The 21,007-nt window shown below is 56.4% G+C and overlaps 1 protein-coding gene across 1 annotated transcript in view; it reads right to left on the bottom strand.

Moving 5' to 3' along the window:
• The window catches only part of PLEKHG4B (pleckstrin homology and RhoGEF domain containing G4B), a 61,444-nt gene that overhangs the window by 334 nt on the left and 40,103 nt on the right, over positions 1-21,007 (bottom strand). The window contains 22 exon segments of the mRNA XM_067031501.1: positions 143-290; positions 1,461-1,634; positions 2,212-2,258; positions 2,261-2,381; positions 3,052-3,200; positions 3,203-3,279; positions 3,348-3,387; positions 3,390-3,426; positions 4,596-4,848; positions 7,086-7,146; positions 7,149-7,317; positions 7,588-8,013; positions 8,383-8,544; positions 8,626-8,739; positions 9,150-9,208; positions 12,346-12,453; positions 12,456-12,580; positions 13,088-13,230; positions 13,860-13,958; positions 14,316-14,432; positions 16,505-16,591; positions 20,608-20,701. Coding sequence (XP_066887602.1) covers positions 143-290; positions 1,461-1,634; positions 2,212-2,258; positions 2,261-2,381; positions 3,052-3,200; positions 3,203-3,279; positions 3,348-3,387; positions 3,390-3,426; positions 4,596-4,848; positions 7,086-7,146; positions 7,149-7,317; positions 7,588-8,013; positions 8,383-8,544; positions 8,626-8,739; positions 9,150-9,208; positions 12,346-12,453; positions 12,456-12,580; positions 13,088-13,230; positions 13,860-13,958; positions 14,316-14,432; positions 16,505-16,591; positions 20,608-20,701 — 2,810 coding nt within the window.

The following is a 21,007-nucleotide window of genomic DNA, read 5'->3' as shown; positions in this document are numbered from 1 at the left end:
GTTCCTTCCCCCGCGGTCACATCGGGCCTCATGGGGCCGCCACCCGTCTGGCCCGACGTGTTGGCCTGTGGGGCCCGGTGCACCGCGGCGCCTGGGTCTGAGTTGGCGGGGCCGAGCGGGAGCCGGGGCTGCGGCCGCTAACCTGTTCCCTTCCCGGTGTAACTGGCAGCCTGGTCGCTTACGGCTGCGTTGCTGGGCTTGATGACGTCCACGAACGGCTTGCTGCCTATCCCCGTGGACACCATCTCCTGTGTCCTGAGTTCTAAGATAGGGGCGTGGGGGGGAGTTTTCTAAGCAGCTCCCTGGGTTTAATTCCACCCTGCGTGTCTCTGGGGGACTGGACATGCTGAGGTGCCCGTTCTGGCCTCTCTCAGGGAGCCCAAGGGGGTGAACCAGGAAAAAGGAAGACAGGGGACCATAGAAACTGGGTGTCCAACCGGGGAGGGCGTGTCTCCGTCTGCGGATGAAGGGACATCCACCTTGGAGTGGGACAGAGGCCTCCAGGCAGGGCACGGCTCCAGGAAAGACAAACTGACAGGTATCCGCACAAGCTTGAAACTGAGAGGGGATCCAAGCACAGGGTGAGAGCCTGAGCACGAATGAATTCTCGGTCAACCAAGCAAAGAGAAAGAGGATGGCGATTACAGTTGGGGGAGCTCAGAGGGAGGGGCGGGGGCAGGAGGGACAGCAGGGGTGGGGACACCAGGCCATGGGGACTTCCAGCTCCTCGTAAGGGCGGGCCGACTCCAAGGAGAGTGAAGAGCCACCGGGCGCCCCGAGCAAAGCTGCTGTGTGTGCGCGCGTGTGTACGTGTGCCTGTGTGTGTCTCTGTGTGCACACGTGTGTACATGTGTCTCTGTGTGTCTGTGCATGTCTCTCTGTGAACATGTGTCTGTGCGCGTGCATGTGTGTGCGTGCCTGTGTCTGTGTGCGTGGGGGGTCCACACTCAGAAGGACGTGGCAATGAGGAGGCCGTGGGGCATCTCTGGTGACAGGTCAGGGCCTTGGCCAGGGTGGTAGCCTCCGAGTGCCAAGTGGTCGTGCTTGGATGTCAGAGTGTTAGCATATTAGGGTTTCTCAGGCCCAGTGGGGTGGTCAGAGCCGCCAGAAGGAGGGCCAGCTTGGAGGGGTTGCGATGAACTACCACTCTGAAGCAGACAGAGGTGTCCCAGTGACGAACTCAGGGGAGAGGAGGGACTGGGGGCAGACATGAAGGAGGAGGGAACGAGGTGGGGGGTCTTACCCGTGGGGAGACCACAGGCTGGCCATCGGCGCAGCGTCCAGGAGGCCGGGGGCCTTGACCACAGGCCGGGGCAGAGGGCTGACGCCGCGGGTCTGAGGGCGTCGGGGAGCTGGGGCTGAGACCTCTCTCTGAGCGTGGGGGCCGGAGTCTTGCTTGTTGTTTTAAGGAGAAGGAAGTGTTCGTGTGCTGATGGATGGTCCTAAGGGGCCCCTCGGACCGACCGCGAGCTCTGAGCCCAGGCCGGGCCCAGCCCGAGCGGGCCCCGCACGCCAAGCGCCCTCCCGCCGCTCTGCCCCCCTCGGCTCCGCAGAGCCTGCCGCCGCCTGCGGAACGAGATCTCAAACCTCAAGCCACTGTCCCCGACGTTCTCCGTCTCCCCGATCTCTGCCATCTGCAGCCACGGCACCGGGGGGGACCTCGGATCCCGCCCTGTGGACGACTGACTGCGCTCTGGCTGACGCTCGACCCCAGCGCCTCCGTGCCGGAGGTCCCCTCACCCAGACGCCGCGTGGTGAGCACGAGGCTGCACCGGGGGCCCGTCGCCCCGCCTCCCCGTTCCACCTCGCCCCCACCCCCGCCACCCACACTGGCTCCTTGAGAAGGCTCAGCCCCCCCAGAAGGGCTCCCGGGCGTCATCACAGGACGCCTCCGATGGGCTCGCTGGCAGGGGAGGGGTTGCAGTGGGGCCTCTCCCGGGAGACTTCACCCCAGGGCCTGCCTGGGGGGAGGGGGAGGCCCTGAGACTGCCCGGGGAAGGCCGCCTCTGTGCCCACATTCACCCAGACCTGAAACGGAGTCACCGACGAGGAGGCATTTGTCTTCTAGCCCCAGACGCTGGCACGTGGAACAGGCAAGACAAACGGCCCCTCGTGGCTTCTGGAGGCCCCAGGCTCCAAGTCAGCCGAGGGGCCGCAATAACAACACCCTGGCGCTCCCTGGGGCTCCCAGCGCCCTGCCTGATGCGGTGCCTTGAAGGACTGCCCGTGCGCGTACACGTCCTGGCCTCCGCCCACCTCTGGGTCTCGCTGAACAGGATGAGGTCTTCAAATAGGAACAAGCGCCCCAGGTGCATCTTCCTTCTGCAGCAAATGAGGAACTCGTCCTGGCATCGCAGCCGCTCCTGTTCCTTCGGATCCACCTGCAGGCAGGCCGGCCTCTCTCAGGGGGTCGGGGCGTGACCTGGTCCCAGCCCTGACCTCGCGCCCCTGTAACGAAGCCTCCACAAGCCAGGGTGACGGCTGCATGAGGGTCGACTGCGCCCAGCCAGGCCGCCCCTTCACGGGAGGTGCCCCCTTCCCTCCCGTGGACGGCCCTGTCCTGGGTGACTCCTGGGCTGTCCCAAATCGCTGGACTGAGCTCACTGCACAGAGGGCTTGGGGGCCTTTGGGTCTACGGGTGGCCACCTGGGGCTGGTCTGCGGTCTTGAACCTCTTATTAATGGTGCTTTAACAGGGCACCTGCGTCTTCACTTGGACCGGGGAATCTGGTGGCGGCCCTGCCTCACCGGGAGGTCTGCCTCTCCTGCTGGTCCTGGGCGCTGGCCCCACCCTGGCCCCCAGCAGGGCCGAATCGGTGGGCTCAGGCCCAAAGGCCAAGGCCAAGCGCAGTTTTCCCGTATCCAGTTATTTCAGAGCAGCCCCAAACACCAACGTCCAGCATTGAGAGCCCGCCTGCCTTTCCTCCCGTGGCTCCCGCCCCAGCAGCCTCTCCTGGGCGCTCCCTTCCCTCTGGGCAGGGGTCTGGGGGGGTCTCACGCATGGGAGCCTCCCTGCCGGCCTGTTCTAGCCAGCAGGGTCCGGAGCACTCACGTCGCAGCCGCGGACGGCGTCCAGGGCCAGCAGGTTGTGGCCGCGGCGCAGCTGGAAGCGCACCAGGTCCTCGGCGGCCCCCAGGTCCCCCAGCTCCCGGGCGGGGCAGCCGCCGGCCTCCTTGACCAGGGCCCGCGGCGGCAGTGCGACTTGCCCGCGCGCTGCACGCGCTTCAGCAGGTAGGAGGCCAGGTCCACCTTGCGGCCCAGCTCCGCTGCTTTTCCTGCAGGGCCGGGCGAGAGGGTGAGCCCGGGCCAGGCCGGGCGGCGAGGCTCGCGGGTTGCGGGACAACCCCGAAGAAGGCGTTGCCGTGGCTGCGGAGCAGGGCGTCCGCCCGGGCTTGTTCTTGCTGCAGAGCGCATGCGTGCCGCGCTGCTCCCCCCGCGAAGCGGGGGCTCGGGGTCAGAAGCCGCCCAGCTCCGCAGGGTCTCGCCCCCGTCGGGAGCGGGCCCTCAGCTCCCTGGACGTGGTGGGAGCCCCGGACTCGGTCTCAAAATACCAGTTTTCGGGGAAGAGACAAGAGGAGGTGCTCAGAGGGTGGGCCCGAGGGAGGGTTTGAAATATTCAGTAACAGTCAAGAACCAAGTTTGTCTAAACATTTAAAATTCTCAAGATTACTGTCAACATAAAACAACATGGAAGTTGCACATTACGGCTAAAAGCATTTTTTAAGAAATAGCTGAAAAGACACACCATGTGGGATGTCCTTCAGCACCGGTGTTTTTGTCCCGGTAATTCATATTTAACAATGCTGAAGCGGAAGTGTCACCTGCCCCCAGCACAGACGCTGCCCCAGTGCCCCAAACTGTGTTTGGTAACTAACTACTTGTTGAAAGAACTTTCTTTTCAGAGTAAATGAAGAATTTTATAAAGACTGCACATTCATGGTTGAGAAGAGACTTATCAAGAGCTCAGGTCTGGGCTTCCCTGGTGGCGCAGTGGTTGAGAGTCCGCCTGCCGATGCAGGGGACACGGGTTCGTGCCCTGGTCCGGGAGGATCCCACGTGCCGCGGAGCAACTGAGCCCGTGAGCCATGGCCGCTGGTCCTGTGCGTCCGGAGCCTGTGCTCCGCAGCGGGAAAGGCCACAGCAGTGAGAGGCCCGCATACCGCAAAAAAAAAGAGCTCAGGTCTCCTCAGGATGATCCCTACATCCCTGCGGCTCTCAGAGCCGGTCAGGCGGGTCTGGCGCCCCTCTGCAAGGGGAGCTGGGCAGGCTTGCAGGAAGGCCCTGGCGGGGACCAGGTGGGCTTCCTGTGTGCAGGGAGCAAACCCATTTTGGAAGCTGGTTTGGGCCGGCTAGCGGTGAGGGGTGGGTTGCGGACAGATTAGGTGTGATGACACAGGTGCAACCCCGGTGCCGAGGGGCTCTCGACCAGGGTGCCGCCTGCTGACCCCGAGGCCCAAGTGTCCAGAGCCAGGTCACAACTGGCAGGGACGTATCTCCTGAGCAGGACACAAGGGACCCACTCGCCTGAAACGTGGGCCGCTCCCAGCACGAGTGGGGCTGGCCTCAGCCCGTCCACACAGTGGGCTGGGGACTCACGTATCTCAGGAACGCGTAGCCCACGGCCCAGGGGCGGTGCCGGCAGCGCTCCAGCCCCGGGAGGAAGTGCCCGCGGTGGAAGGCGTAGAGCATCTCCCGGTTCCCGAAAATGACACTGCGCTTCCCTCGGGGGTCTTGGGGCGGGTCCGTCCTTTCCATTTCTGGAAAATACCTGTCAATGACATAGCCTAAGGACCTAACGCACTGCCTCTCCGTGGAGACGGTCTCGGCCATCACGTGCTGCGGCCGGCTGCTGAAAGACAGAGAGCCGGGGGGACGCTCAGGCCTCGAGGCCGCCAGCCCAGGAAGCGCTTCGTCAGCGTTGTTCCTGCCTCGGAAGAAACAAGAGACTGAAACTCCAGAGTAAGGACCAAGGTGTACACAGACGGGAGGCGCACAAAAGCACTCTCTCCCGTGGTGTCCCGTCTTCGGGGACGAGTAATTTCGAGCAGTTTCACACCTGAGCTGTCCTCTCACCGGTGCCGGAGTCGCTCCTCTGAGGTCGCGGAGCGCAGGGAGGTTACAGCAGAAGGAAAGCGGCTGCATCGCCGTCCCCTCGCTGCGAATCCAGACGGTTTGCTTCTAGCGCCGTCTTTAGGGGGCAGCTCTGGCAGGAGGAAGATTCGCACGCGTGCAGCAGGGAGCCCCCTGCCAGGAAGGCCGCGCTGGGGATTTGCGGGGAAAACCGGTTTCTGGCGCACAGCGGCTGCTGACCTACCGCAGGGTGTTGCTGAAAAGTCAGCTTTACTCAGTGACCTCTGACCCAGATACGGCGAAGCCGCTGCAGCAGAGGACGGAGAGTGGGCCTGGGGCCAGTGTGGTGTGGGGATGGACGGTGGGTGCAGGGCCCTGTCTGGGCTGGAGGTCCCCACGCACACTATGCGTTTCTTCCCTATTTGATAGCATCCCACCAGCCCCTTCTGAAACTACCCCATCCTAATGACACCAGCGGGGGTGGTAGAGTTTTTCCTGCCATTATCTGTCTTTACTTTTTTTTTTTTAATTGGAATTAAATCAGCTAACGATAGGAAACACACCGTGGTCAGAATGCTGTGAGTTCATCCTGTTTGCAGCAGACCCTGGACGGCCCCTCTCACGCCTGCAGCACGGACTTTACAGGTGCTTCTTGTTACTGGGAAGACAGCACCTCCTGCTGGCGGGGGGCCTGGAGCCCTGGGCGGCGGCAGTGCCGACAAACGCAGCTGCTGCCGCCGTGCGAGAGCCGCCCTGCCACGCCCACGCACGGCCGCTGAGTCACCTCTTGTAGACACTCACCGAAAACAAGTGTTCTTCTTCAATATCCAGAAAAAAATACACACTAGCGTGGTCTGGGCCTCTGGACCAAGTAAATGGAAATTGACTCATAAAGGGTGGAAACTTCTGGGGAAATGACTGCCGGCCAAGCGGCAGGAGCTCCCTCCGGACAGCTGGGTTTCCGGGAAGCCGGGGTGGTCCATGCAAAGCTCCCTCCCTGGCCCCGGCATCTAGGAGGACTCGCTCCCTTGAAGGTTGTGGGCGGGGTCCCCACCGCCAGGCCTGGGCTTGCTGGGTCTGAGGGCCGTGAATGGCGGGGGTGGGGGTGGGGGTGGGGGTGGGGGTGGGGACCCATCCCCAGAGGCAAAGGCAGGACAGCTTGGCCGACCTGCTCCCTCCCGCACCCAGGACATGGCCAGGCGGCTCCCGGTGAGTGGACCACGCCTGCCCCGGCCTCTGCTGCCCCGACACCTTCAACATGAGCTGGAAGGCCGGCCCCAGACCTGCAGCTCTCCCTGCGGCCTGCCCACACCCCACAGGTCCACCTTTAACAAGGTGGTTGAAGGTTATTTCAGAGGAGCATTTTGTAACTGCCTCAGTTCAGATTCGAGCTGCGCCCTGGAGGAAACACACGTGGACCCATGCAAGGAGCGAAGGAAACCAGGGGACGCCCCCTCCAGCCAGGGCTCACTACAAACAGGGACAAACAACCCAGAGGCTGTGAGGCCAGGCTGGCGTCACGGACTGTGGCTGCGGTGGGCGGGGTCCTTGACCACTTTTTATCCAGACAGTGAACAAGAAGTATCTTCTTGCAAACATCTTGCTAAAGATTTAACAAACGGAACGGACACCTTCATTTGGGCAACAGATAAACGGGCACACACCTCTTACCTCAATACCTAGAGACTTTTTTTTTAAAGCAATTTCTTCACGTTGTGGGCTTGATTTGCGTATTGTAATTTTCTAGAAATGGGTTCTAAACCACTAGAGTTGGTTGTTTAACCACCAGAGCGGGTGTGCTGGGTCACGACATGCCCTGAAAAAGGAGGCGGCTTTCCGAGATTCTGTTCTGAGCGCAGGGAGATAACCAATGTCTTGTTTAAAATCAGACGTGAGTGCTTCAGCCTGGACGGGATGGGGAAGGCCGGGAGGGGCGCCCGTGGGCTTCCCATGCTGTGGAAGGGCACTGCACGGCTTTGGGTTTCTAGGCCCACAGGTTGAGGGCATCTGCCTCACCTTCCAGCACGCCCCCCCCCATCCTCCTCGGAGGGGTGGATCCTGGAGGGAGAGGACAGACTCGGTTCCGAGGGAGCCGAGGGCTCTCGGCACGTGGCCTCAGCGGGGGCTGCTTCTCTGAGGCCGCGGCGGTGCCGGCCACCTCCGGGCCTCTGATAAAGACCCCAGTGTGGCCCAGCCGGAGGGAGTCGCTGGGGCCACGGTCAAGCTGAGGAATCGCGGAGCTTTGTTCCTAATTTTCTTCAGGGGGCGCTTCCCGGGGTGGGCGGGGGAGCAGGAGCAGCTGCCGCCCTGTCCGGGCCCACCTGGGCCCAGGCGCGCACACAGCAGCTCGGTCGGCGAGGCCGGGCAGCAGTCGGGCCCACTCCGCAGCTCGGCCCTCGGGGTCCAGGCAGGCTCAAGGGGCTGCCCCTCGGGTCCCTGGGCAGGCTCGTGCTTCAGGGGGCCCCAGCCCAGAGGCAGGCTGCCGGGGCCCGGGGCTGCCTCTCCCAGGGCCTCTCGCCAGTGGCCCCGGCTCTGCCGGCTCTGCAGCCACAAGGTTTGGCCCCGTGGCAGCGCCCACTGGCCGCCGGGGCCCACCGCCACCACGCTCGCCCTGGGGAAGCTCTGCAGGCCCTCCCGGCGACAGCGCTTCGGCTCCTCGGCGACCAGCTCTGGGTCCGGGCGCCCCGGGCACTGACTGCAGCGCAGCGTCCGCCCGTTCACCCGCCCGGCACAAGGGGGCGCCGGTCAGCGCCGTGGAGGACGGTCGCGGCCACGGCGGCCCGGGCGGCCCGAGCCAGCGCCCTGAGTCGCGCTCTGCCTGCTGACCCGGTCGCCCAGAGCGAGGGCCAGGGTGAGAGGAAGACCCTGTACTCGCGGCGGCCACCGCCGGCCGGGCTCGACCGCGGGCGTCGTGGCTGGAGAGGCCGTGAGGCGGTCCGCAGCCCTGCCCGGTGTGGGACCCATGGGCCAGGGACCTCGGGCCCAGAGTTCCCGGCCTGCCCTGGCCTCCTGGGTTCTGTGCTCCTGAGGACTCTGGCCCGAGCGCCCTAACGGCGGGAATTCCAGGGCGCTAGCAAGAGCGCAGGTGCGGCTGTGCTGCAGCAATCGTTCTGGGACCTTTGACAGTAAGTGCACTTTTATAACTGAGCCGGTAAACAGAAAGAACAGTTCACGTGTCCTCGTGGCCTGTCTGTCTGGTACAATAAATAAACCCCTCACAGGTCTACGGAGAGCCCGCGGGGGGCGCCCACCTCGCGGCGGAGGACCGGGCGACGCGTGCACACCCTGGGAGGGACCGGGCCGGGGCTCTTACCGTCTCGCAGAACTCGGCCCCGCGGGCCTGCCTGGCCAGCTCGCCCTCCCTCCGCTCAGCCAGGCTGGCCTTGGCGCTCAGACTCCTTCTGAAGTCCTGGGTCCCTTCCTCTGCGCCTCGCAAGTCCTCTTCCATCAGCCGCAGCCCTTTCGGACGAAATTGCTGCGGCCCAAGGAGCAAACGATCAGAACAAGCCCCAGCAGTGCCCTGGGTGTCCCTGCGTGTGTCCTGGGGGGCACCCACCGTCAGCCCGGCCGGGAGAGCCTGGGACACCTGCCACTGCTCTGCGCTCCCCAGAGAGGGCAGCTCCAAAGGCCCGAGGAATTTCTCTCTCTCTTTTTCAAACCACGATGTGATCTATGTAGGAAAAGAACGTTTCACTGTTTTAAGTGTGCTAAGGAGTCCGGCCCTAAGACTTCGGAGGACAAAGGAGGTGTCAGATGCCGCCTCGGGGCCAGTGCATCTGGTTCCTACAGCCACACGCCTCGTCAGGGGAGACGGGCATCTCCTGAGCACATCCGAAGGCTACTCGGCCTCAGTTTGAACCACGGTTCTCACTCGTGATTTTTCAATCTGTGAATGGGAGTGAATGAGCTTGGGTTGGAGAGGGATTGCGATGACCACAGATCTCCATGGCTCAAGTTTATAACTTTTAATTGTTTGGAAATGGAAATGAAGATCATTGAAAAATGGATCCAGAAGTTTCAGTTTCGAAACTTGTTACTATGCTACACAAACTCCAGAAACATTCCTCAGGCTGGTGGCACCTGGGAGGGACGGAGGGGCGATGGCAGGCCTGCCTGCACCCACGCAGTCCGATGAGGTCACGGTCATCACTTTAGAGACGCAGTTCCCATGGCAACAGCACTCCGCTCACCGCGGGCACGTCAGAGGCAAACCCTCACGGGGCAATGCAGGGGCATCCGGTCGTTAGACACCCAGGAAGAGGTTTGCTATTAAAAAATGGAGCGATTGGGCTGGCTCTATCAGGACAATAATTGTATTTAATGAACTCAGATGTACGAGCAGAGGAGAGAGACCAGAGTACATGCTCTTTGTGGACAGAGTCATGGAAAAAACTGTCAAAGCTAGATTTTTGCAAGGAAGCACCGCAGTCCTAGAACCGCCAGGTAGAGAAGAGGAAATGGTCAGCAGGGCAGAGGCGCCTCAGAGGGGGAGCCCCATTTCCGACCTCGAGAAAAAATAAATTCCAGTCGGTTTGAAAAATTAAATGGAGAAATTCAAACCATGAAAGTCTTATAATGGAATACACTAGTCGTTCTGTAACCGAAAGATAGGAAAGGCCACATAAATCATAAGCAAAGTTAAAGGACAAATTACAAATATTTTCAACACAATCAAAGGATGAGAAGTGACATAACGAAACTATTACAAACCGTAGAGAAATTGGCCAAGTACATGAAAAAGCAATTTATTAGGGAAATAAAAATAACCAATAAATGTAGGAAGAAAAGGTTCAACTGCAGCATAAAAGATCCGAACGCAGACAATGATGAGACACTTTATCGTCACCTGTCAGATTGGCAAACGAGAAAGCGGGCCTCCAAAGGCTGCCGAGAGCCCGGGCTGGGCCAGCTGTCTGGAGGGCCGTGGCGGGTGTCTGAAAACCTCAGAAGATGTGCGCCCTGACCCTCCAATCCAGCCTAGGAATTTGCAAACAATCACGAAGCGTGAAGGATGTGCAGGTGGTGACGTCTGTAATAGCGAACAGCAAGGCAGAGCCCCGGAGGCTCCTGCCGGCGTGCACACAGGCCCCCACCCCAGGGCCAGCCAGAGGGGCATGTGCAGCAGGATCTCTCCGTGGTTAAAACCCAGCTCCTTTCTAATTCTTCCACAGTGTGCGTGCAATTTCTTAGGTAAAAAAGACAATTTAACACACTATATAGGATGATCCCATTTTTAGGTTAAAGTGTATTGAGTTTGGGGTGAAGATGGCAGACTTAAACATATCTAATTTTGATCCCTCCCGGAACACTGCTAAAGCTTCAGTAACCTCTTTCAAGGTATAAAGGATGCGGACAACAGACAGGCTGGGAAGGAGGGACGCTGCGGGGCCCTGGGCGTCCCGAGCAGCTGGCGAAGCTGAGGAGGAGGTGAGGGGGACTGGAAGCTGTGGAGAGGCGGGGCCCCCGTGCACGCCCCGTCCACCCCGCAGGGCCGGGGTGCTCTCTGCAGAGGGGGAGGCAGGCAGGGGGCACGGGAACACTGAGTCTCACCTCCTCCCTGACGTGCAGCCAGGCCCTCCCCTCGGGGGTCAGAGGCGGCCTCTCTGGAGGAGCTGGGCCCAGCAGGGGGCCTCCAATGGCCCCGCCCCACTCGTGAGCTGGGCGGGCAACCTAGGATCTCCAGGAGAGCCTCCAGCATGAAAAACAACAGAAGCCAGAACAAGCCTGCAGAAGCCCCTTGGAGGGGAGAGAGGCTGGGCAGACACCACGATCAGTATTTCAGCGAAGAGCAAGTCAGGTGCTGTAAAGAAGGGCCGTTGAGAGGAATAAACAAACAAAACCCCCATGGAAGTTAAAAATGTTACAGCAGGAGCAAAACCACACAAGTGGGGTTAGAAGATAAAGTCGATAAAATCTACTCTGAAAGTAGAGGCAAAGGCCAGCGACATGGAAAATGGAAAAGGAAGAAAACGAGTGGACCAGCAGGAAGCGTGGAATTCGGGGAACGGGGGTGCTCATCTAGGAACCCCAGAATCCCCAGAGCCTAGGGAGGCAAAGGAGGAGCCTCTGCTCACCAGGCTGAGGTGGCCTGAGGACCAGAGGTGGACGAGCTTCCAGGGAGAAAGCAGGGCACAGCCCAAGGCCGAGAGTGGAGCAGAGCAGACCCTCCACCGCAACCCGAGAGGCTAAATGACTGGTACGGTGCCTCTGTTCCGGAGGCAAAATAAACTACTGAGACCTGTGAAGGAGAAGAGACAGCATCGGATGTGCAGGTCTCAGAGTTTCCATCCTTCCTCTGGGAAGTCCTGGAGGGCATTTTGTAATAAAATACATAATATATAAGAAACGGTAGATCCCATACGATGGAGGAGGCCCCAGAGGACAGGGAATCGACCCTACAGGGTAGACAGGGGACCCCGCAGGATTGAGGAGGGGGTGGAGGAGCCCCAGGCGGGGCCTGCCTCCAGGTTGGGATGTCCCGAGTCAGCCATGCTCCAGGCTGGCACCACCAGGACCAGGTGAGCTGGTCAGCCTCTTGTCCGTGCTTCCCTGCAGCCTGGATCAGCTGGGTCACCATCTCCCACCACCCAGGCCCCCCACTGGCCCGGGGCTGGGCACTAGGGCTGTTTGTGGGGAGAGCAGGGAGGGAAAAGACACAGTGTGCAACGCCACCGTGACTGCTGGCTGTCCTGGGGACCAGCCTGGGGTGCCCCGGGGGTGGTGCCCCTCCCACCCTGACTGCCCCACGGTGACCAGACACTGGAGGACGCAGGGCCAGCTGAGGGTCCAGAGAGTCTCCAGCCACTCTTCACTGCCCCTATGCTGCTGGCTGGGCGGGGGGTCCTGGCTTCACATTCACTAACCAGGAAACAGTGGCTGATAAAATAATAAGGGTTTTACTTGAAAAACATATAAGCTTTTGGAAATCGTTATATGCATGTGAATATAAAGAAGATCTGGATTAAAATAGTGAGTGTTACACTGGTTATTTCAGGTAACCCGATTCCATACCTCCTGGAAGCCTGACTGGTCACCTCCCCCTGGAGCCCTGACTGTCACCTCCCCCCAGAGTCCTGTCACCTCCCCCTGGAGCCCTGACTGTCACCTCCCCCTGGTGCCCTGACTGTCACCTCCCCCCAGAGTCCTGTCACCTCCCCCTGGAGCCCTGACTGTCACCTCCCCCTGAAGCCCTGACTGTCACCTCCCCCTGAAGCCCTGACTGTCACCTCCCCCTGAAGCCCTGACTGTCACCTCCCCCTGGAGCCCTGACTGTCACCTCCCCCTGAAGCCCTGACTGTCACCTCCCCCTGGTGCCCTGACTGGTCACCTCTCCCAGGACACTGACCTGGTCGCCTCCCCCCTGGAGCCCTGACTGGTGTCCTCGCTCCTGGAGCTTCTTCAGGGCCTGCAGACTCTCCAGCTCCTGCAGACACCTGTTGGAGGCGAGGACCAGCCTGTGGACCTCTTCGTCCACTTGGTTGTACAGCCTGCAGGCAGCCTCGATGGTGTCCCTGGAAAGAGAAGGCAGCTGTCGGGGTGTTTGTTCACAGCAAGCCCCGAGTCGGTGACACCTGGTTACAAACACCAACTGCACTCTGTACATCTGACAAAAACGGAAGCCCCCGAGGAGGCCCACAGCCTGAGCAGGGCATAAACATGCCTGTGAGCCGTGACACCCTGCCAGCCACAGGTGCGGGCACCCCGGAGGTGGCAGGGAAATGTGGGTGGGTGGACCCGGTGCCTGGGAGGCAATAGGCAAGGCAGCATTTGGTTAGGGCCGATGCTGAATCCCAGGAAGTGATCTTTCTCCACTTGAGCCTCCCAAGGAATCTGCCAGGCTTCCTTTAGTTACAAAGGGAATTAACCTCTGGTCACTCAGTGTGTCCGTCAGAGGAGTGGAGGTTTGAACTCCTTGGAGACACCGCCGGTGATGAAGACGGGCTTCCCGTGACTGCGCAGGGCACTGGGGGCCGCGCCGGCTGGGCTGCGGTCCAGCGCTGCCCCAGCGGGACCCTCACCGGTAGTCTTGGCCGGCGCCGTGCTGCTCCCTCCTCAGCCGTGCCAGCACGGTGCCGCCTTCCAGCCGGAGGGCCACGAGCCGCGCATCTTCCCGGACGTGCTCCATCATCGCCCTGTGCTTGCTGATCAACTCTGCGACCTCCTGCCCGGGGTGGGAGAAACGTGCTTGGAAGCCCTCCTCCCGTCCTCCCAAGCCCAGCGCTAGTGGACATGTCAGTGTGACCCATGTCCTTGCTCCGTCAACCGAGCTAAAAGCGGGTGGGCTCGGTGCACCCCACACGCCGCCCCGTCCCCGCAGGAACGTAGCACAGCTCCAGACGCCCTTGCCCAAGGGAAAGGAGGGCTGAGGGCAGAAAAAAAGAGGGACGCTTAAAGGCGGCAGGAGGAGATCCTGGCATCTAGACGAGGCCGTGGATTTCACCGCGCACCCTGGGCACCGGGAGGCATCTCCAGGCCCCTGGTCCCTAGGCCGTCGAGGTCCCTCCAGCCAGTCCACCTCTGTGTCTCCTTTGAATTACTCACTCCTGACAGCAGTCACTTGTGCCTTGGTGGCACGTCAGCAAGTGTAGTGGTGATGTTTCTTTCCCGGGCAAAGTGGGATTTTTTTTTGGTCACAAGGGGGAGGAAGTGGTCTTTTGGAAGTTTTTTGCTAATTGAAAGGGACCTATGAATGAAAGAGGGCTTGAAAATTTTTGCTGAGGATGATGGTTTTGACCAAACTGTTGTGTTCCCACCTATCTGTCAAATAAAATAAAATACACGAGAACCTACCTGTGCTGTGCTTGGGGTCCTGTGGGTATTCAGGGAGTGGACTGAATTTTGTAGGAAAACAATGGCTTCCTCGCAGTTTGAAGTGAAGGGCTCCAGCTTCTATTGAGGTTTGAGAGCCAGGAGACATAAAGACACGTTCTGTTAGATGCTGAAACAAGCAGCTGTGAGTTCCCACAATTAAACCCCTCTCAGGTTGCAAAGCCTGCCATGAGGCCGCCTGGTGACCTCTGCACATCTACAGAAGTCCCCCCCCCCCCCCCCGCCGCCCAGGGTGGGGTTTCAGTGGCATTCTCAAGTGCGCTATGGTGTGGTTGTCCAGAAACAGACTGTTGATGGTGGCTATGACAGGTGTGACACTTGGGGGGGGGCCTGCCCTTTTCTGATTTAAGTAAAAAAATCCATCTAAGGAGAAGCGCTGGAGACTGGCATGTGCAGCAGCTGTGAGTTGCACCTTACCCGACGGAAGCGGATCCAGGCACTGTGGCTGTATGGAAAGGAGCCCTCGAGGTCTGCGGTCAGCTGGGAGCTGTCGACAAGTTTGTGCAGCGCCTTCAGGGAACCCACCAGCTCACACTGCCAAGGAAGGCGCTCACTGGTCATGGCCATGGACGCAGCTCTCAGGAAAAACCACTGGAATGGCTCACTCCTGGGAAAACTGCTGGGTTACTCGGTTGAGAGGATTGAGAAGCAACTTTAGGGTTCAGCTATCCTGCCTGCTGGTGGCATTACTGGAGTATATGTGGTTGGACACAGGAATCTAACTGAGACGTGAAGGGAGAGACAGCAAAGAGAAATAGAGGAAAGACCAAAAGAATGGAAAAGTTGGGGAAGAAGAGACGGCAAGATGTTAACAGAAAAAGGGAAAAGTGAGAGGAGGAATCGAGGATGAGCTACTTCTGGTTTGGCAGAGTTGACCTCCTCAGACAAACCAGACTCTGGATAAAGTATAACGACAGCCAGCTGAAAGCTCTGGAGGGCGAACAAAGCCACCATGGAGGCAACTGAAACTGGGTAAAAGGACTGGCATGGGGTGGCTCCCTGTTTTTGTGGCTTTGGCCTGAAGGCAGGCTGCCAATACGGTGAGGCTGGAGTGGCTGAAGCTCTGATAGAAAATGGGCATCTTTCTGGCCTAAACAGCCAGAGGATAGGGCTGGGGCAGAAAGTGAAGGTCAATAGCCACCCCATGGAGAAAGCTGGGGAAAGGGAGCTCCAGTTGTGTGTAACTGGACCTACTCAGTCTAATCAAGTGAAATGCATGCTAAAACAGCATTCTGTGAAGGTTTATAATAGAATCCAGAGTCTCTACAACAGAATATTCACAATGTTCAAAATATAATCCAAAATTACTTGACACACAGAGAATCAGGAAAATGTGACTCATTCTGAAGCTTCAGGAAAAGACAATTAACAGAGATCAACCCAGAAAAGACCACAGATGTTGTAATTAGACAGGACTTTAAAGCAGCTATTATAACTATGTCAATGATGTAAAGGAAAGGATGCTTGCAATTAATGAGAGAACAGGAAATCTCAGCAGAAATACAGAAAATCTATTTAAAAACCCACTGAAAATTTTATAGCTGAAAAACACAATATCTGAACTAAAAAACTCACTGGATGGGCTTAATAGCTGAATGGAGTCAGTGACCTTGAAGATAGATCAATAGAAACAATCTGATCTGAAGAAAAGAGAAGAAAAAAAGTGGAAAAACCTCCCAGATTCTCAAAGACTTATGGGACAATATCACTACTGTATGCATAACTGAAATCAAGAAAGAGAGGAGAGAATGAGGCAGAAAAGACTCATGAGAAATAATGATTGAAAACTTCCTAAATTTGGTGGTAAACATAAGCGTAAATGTTCAAGGAGTTCAGCCAAACTTAACAGGATGAATAAGAAGAAACCCATGCCGAGTCACGTTACAGTCAATTTGCTAAAAAAGGAGAAAATCTTAGAAGTGGCCAGAGAAAAATGACACATTTCCTATAGATGAACATTTTTACCATGAACTTTTCATCAGAAACTAGGAAGGCCAGAAGACACCAGAGCAACATCTTTAAAGTGTGGAAAAAACAAACAAACAAAAAAAAACTACTGTCAAGCCAGAATTCTATATCTAGTGAAAATATCCTTCGAGAATGAAGGCTGGGAATTTCCTGGCGGTCCAGTGGTTCGGACTCTGTGCTTCCACTGCAGGCGGCGCACGTTTAATTCCTGGTCAGGAACTAAGATCCTGCAAACCACGCGGTATGGCCAAAAATAAGTAAATAAAAATAAAGAAAGAAAAACAGAAAAGAAATCTGAGGGGAAGAGAGAACATCTTACAAAAATGAATGAAGGCAAAGTAAAGACATTTTCAGATAAAAGAGAATGAGGCAAGAAGAGAAGGAAAGAAAACAATGAGGTGGAGAAGAAAAACCAGATTTCTAAAAGTTTTCTGATGTTATGCTCTGCAGGGGTCCTGCAAGAATTCAAGGCACTGGAGACACGTTTCCAGGCTCCTGTATGGAAGCAACTAGATCTTATAGAAATTCTTTCATGCGTTATCTCATCTAGGTGCCCTAATATTTAATTTTATGCATCACTCAGGGTCTATCTGTCAGAGTCATCCGTCAGTCTGGTGCTTATGGTCTAAAACCATTACCTGAATTGTTGCATCCTTGTCAGGCCTAAATGCTGATTCTTGATCCACCAGCAGCAAAATACTATGAATTAAGGGAGGAGATGTGTTCTGAAATAAGAAATACTGATTAGCTTTCTAATTTTTAACTTCATTGAGTTAATAAAATTGTCCAACTTTTATTGGTTCTACTTTGATATGTTCCAAAAGTTCCTAAAATGCATAACATGTAGTTGCCTTTGCTGTGAATATAAATTATTTGCCCTTGTGAATTTTAAGGTAATCAGGTTTATTGATTATAATTAACATAGGATAAATGCACCCTTTTTAGTGTACAGTTCTCTACGTTTTGACATAACTTATAGTCATGTAACCACCACCACAATCAAGACGTAAGACGGTTTAGCATCCCGCACATTTCTTCACGTGCCTCTGTCGCCCAGCTCCGCAGTCCCTGGCAATCACCCATCTGTCTTCTGTCTCAGTAAAGTGCCTTTCCACATCTCGCATGAGCGGACTCATGCAGTGCAGTACCGGCTTCTCTCGCTTAGCACGCTGCCCTGAGACGCATCCCCATTGCTGGGAGGTCGGTAGCTCACGCCTCTCACTGCTCATCGTGTTACCTCGACTGCAGGCACCACAGTCTTGTCGTTCACTCAGCAGATGAAGGACATGTGTGCTGTTTCCAGTTTCTGGCAATCATAAACAAAGCCTGTAAACACTGTGTTTTCATTTCCTTTGTGTAAATAGCCAGCCGTCGGTTTGCCGGGTGCTAGGGTTAAGAGTATGTTTAGCTTGTGAGAGACAGCCAGACAGCCTTCCCGAGTGGCTACACTGTCCTGCACCCCACCAGAAACACCACGGTCTTGTTCTTGTCAAGTTTGTGGTGGTAGTTGTATGTGTGATCTCATTTTGGTTTTAAGTTGCATTTCTCCAGTGACTAAAGATGTTGAACATATTTTTTTTTTTTTCGGTGTGAGGGCCTCACACTGTCGTGGCCTCTCCCATTGCAGAGCCCAGGCTCCGGAAGCACAGGCTCAGTGGCCATGGCTCACGGGCCCAGCCGCTCCGCGGCACGTGGGATCTTCCCGGACCGGGGCACGAACCCGTGTCCCCCGCATTGGCAGGCGGATTCTCAACCACTGCGCCACCAGGGAAGCCCATGAACATATTTTTATGTGCCTATTTCCTGTTCATAAATTTTTTTTGGTAAAGTCTGTTCAAATATTTTTCCCATATTTTACTGGACTTTTTTTTTTCTTACTATTGAGTTCTGAGACTTTATATATTCTGGATACAAGTCTTTTATCGATATGTGTTTTGCAAACATTTTATCACAGTCTTGGCTTTGTATTTTCATTTTAGTAACAATGTCTTTTGAGGAGAAGTTTTAAAGTTGGATGAAGTTCAATTTATCATTTTTTTCTTTTACGGATTATGCTGTTGGGGTCAGAGCTAAGAAATATTTGACTAAACCAAGGTCACGAAGATCTTCTATGTTTTCTTCTGGTGGTTTTGCAGTTTTAGATTTTACAGGTAGGTCTAAGATCCATTTTAAGTTAATTTTTATATATCATATGAAGTATGTGTTGAAGATTTCTTTTTTTTCTTTTCTTTTGCATACAGATGTCCAATTGTTCCAACTCTGCTGGTTGAAAAAAATCTTATTTTTAAAAAGTGTTTATGACTTTAATCAAACTTGTTTCTGTTTGCTAGATTATTTTGAGGCCAGATCATTCAGCAATACCCAGTGTTTCTTCATTCATGTTCCCTAAGGCTTTACTTTTTAATACTTTCTTATAGTGAGAAACAAATTTTAGGCTTTTTTGTAATCCCCTATTTTGAAATGAATTTACTGGATGGGCCTTAGGACTAACTGATATCTTATCTGTTCTAACTTCATCCTATATACTTATATTTTTGTTAAGTGGCTTCTTGTGGATGACACTTCATAAATATTTGGTGAATGAATAAGCCATAGAAAAGAACAATCTTGTTTTCCTATTTTAGAGCCACATTCTATTTCTCTTACTCAGTTTAGCTAAAATTTTGAGTTATCATGCGTTAAAACTACAAACAGTTTGGAAAAGTGTTTTCTAATAAATTCTTATTTGAGTGAATTTTTACTATTAGGATCTGTTACTATTCCAAAGAGAATTAATGTTAATTCTCAGATAAGAGAGGACAATTAATGATTTATGACAATTACCATGTTAATAAGGTAATAGTTACCTGCTGTGGGTGGGGTAGGGGTGAGCAAATTCTCAGGAGTTTCTTCCACCAAGGGAACAAAATCAAGATTCCCTTTTCAAAATGGAAAGCTTTTTATGGTATCTGAACTTTAAGAATTTAACAGATTTGAAGTATACTTACTTGAGGTACATACGAAGAACAGCTGAAATTTTTTGCCCTTTGTAAAAATATTTAACTACTTTTATACATCCCTCAAAACTTAAATTGAAAATGGACACACGATCCTTAAATTCCAGCTCATTTCCATTCCTCTCATTTGGATCAGAAATCTTGCTGTCAGCTGAGCCAAAAACAGGGCAGGGGCCTGCGGGCCAGCTTTGTCTGCAAGGCCCTCAGGGCAGTGTGAAAGCCAGCTTTGTGGAATAGTTACGTCCAGACACGGAAAAGAACTGGATCTCCCCTCTAACCCATCATGAGGCTCCTTGGACTATTCGCGTGTGATAATAAGTCCCAGATGTAGCTGACGTTTCCCCAGCTCCCAGCTTCTGCTCTGGGAGTTGCCTGGGTGGTCAGGGAGCACCTCTCTCAGGCCTGTCTCCCCCATGGGACCCGAGTGGCCCGGGATTTAAGGGAAGTCTGAACAAAAAGAAATGCTGGGGAAACCGGTCAGTGGCCAGGTCTGATCTGCCTAGAACTCAGGTCAACAGCTAGGGTGGGGAAGCGTGGCACTTTCCGCGAAGGGCTCACACATCTCTGCCTGAGGCCGGAGCCCTGATTTTCCATGGGCTCTTCACGGTTGCTGATATTCGCGTTCCCATCGGACGCCAAGGGAGCAGAGCTGCCACGGTCCTCCCGCTTTAGGAGACGCCCGCAGAGCGTGCAGACGTGCATCTGCGTCTTCCTGGCTGTCTGGCCCTGCTCCGCTCCGTCCCGCACACAACACGCACGCGGTACAGCACGCGGCATGGCATACGGCACGGTGTGCCCGCCTCTCCTCTCGCCTGGAAGTTTGGAGCTTCTCCCCAGGCTTCTCCGGCCTGGCCTCCCCCAGCCCCTGCCCCGCGCAGAGCCTGTCTGCCGGGCCCCTCTTTCCTTTCCCCAGACTCTGCTCTCCAGCTGATCAGACTTGCTCCAACCTCAGTCGCTAAATCTTTCCTTGAAAGAACTTCTGTTTGGCGTCCCTAAAATGTAGGAGCCTGGGGTGAGGACAGCGACCAGTGCTGCACCGTTAGAGACGGAACAGAGGAAGCGGTTCCAGCTCCGGGAGCCGGTGGAGCAGCTACAGGGGCCTCCAGGTGCCTCTGAGAGCACGGACCGGGGCACAGCGCTTGGCACCCACGAGCCCTGTGTGCACACACCGGAGGGGGACTGAGTGTTCGCAGGCTCCCGCCTGGCCCTGGGTCCCTGAAACACCCAGTGGCGCCTCTCTCCCTGTTCCAGGGACTCCCTGGGTCCTCCTCATGACCTGGAATCCAGGCTTGGGGCTTCCTGAGGCCACCGCTAGACCACCGGCCTGGACCCCGTCGCAGAGGGCTCCAGGACTCCCGGCCACCCGATGTCCAGGGCCCACACCCCACAGGGAGTGGCGGCCGCCCTGCAGGCCCCCATTCCTGTCCGGGAGGGTGACTGACTACGCCGCACCCGGGTTTAGTCGGACAGCAGACGCGGATACGGCGTGAGGGGCGTCAGCACCGTTCCTGCTGAGTCAGCGCGCAGGCCAGAACGTGTGCGCGGCCGCCCCTGGCCAGCTGCACCTGAAGGCCTGCGGCGAGGCCGGGAGGGGCAGGAGTGGGAACTTGCTCTGCCGCCTCCACCTCCAAGCTCAGGCCCCGCCCCACGCCTCCAGGTTCACACGAGGGAGGTGGGAGGTGGCGGCCGCCGACCCCCCGCGCCTGGAGCAGCTCAGAGCCCCAGGACAGGGCCCACCTGCTCACCTGCAGGGCTGCCAGGGCCTGGCAGAGGGCGGGGGCGGCCAGGCTCTTGCGCGCGTCCACCAGGATGACCAGCCCCAGCTCCCGCACCTCCTTCCTGGAGAAAGAAAGACAAGAGGTGTTAAATCTCGTCCAGAACGCGTTTCCCTGTCTCTCCATGAGACGCGTCCCCACCCAGACGCTCTCGGCTCTACGAGTTCGGGCCTCTTGACTTGATACACATCCGCCTTCCGCTTCCTGAGGCGTCGGCTGCGTCTCAGTTGGAGGCGGGGCAACCGGGACTCACTGTGGCGGGCCAGTGGGGCGGATGGCCTGCGTCTCTCTCGTGCCCAGCGACACCCACGCAGGTGCAGCTCTGGGTGAGTGAGGCAGTGCCTTCATCCGGGAGCCAGAGGTTCCCGGG

This window comes from Kogia breviceps, chromosome 4, assembly GCF_026419965.1.
Source record: "Kogia breviceps isolate mKogBre1 chromosome 4, mKogBre1 haplotype 1, whole genome shotgun sequence".
Classification (NCBI taxonomy): Eukaryota; Metazoa; Chordata; class Mammalia; order Artiodactyla; family Physeteridae; genus Kogia; species Kogia breviceps.
The sequence above is the reverse complement of the archived record's forward strand: the minus strand, read 5'-3'. Positions and strand labels throughout refer to the sequence as shown.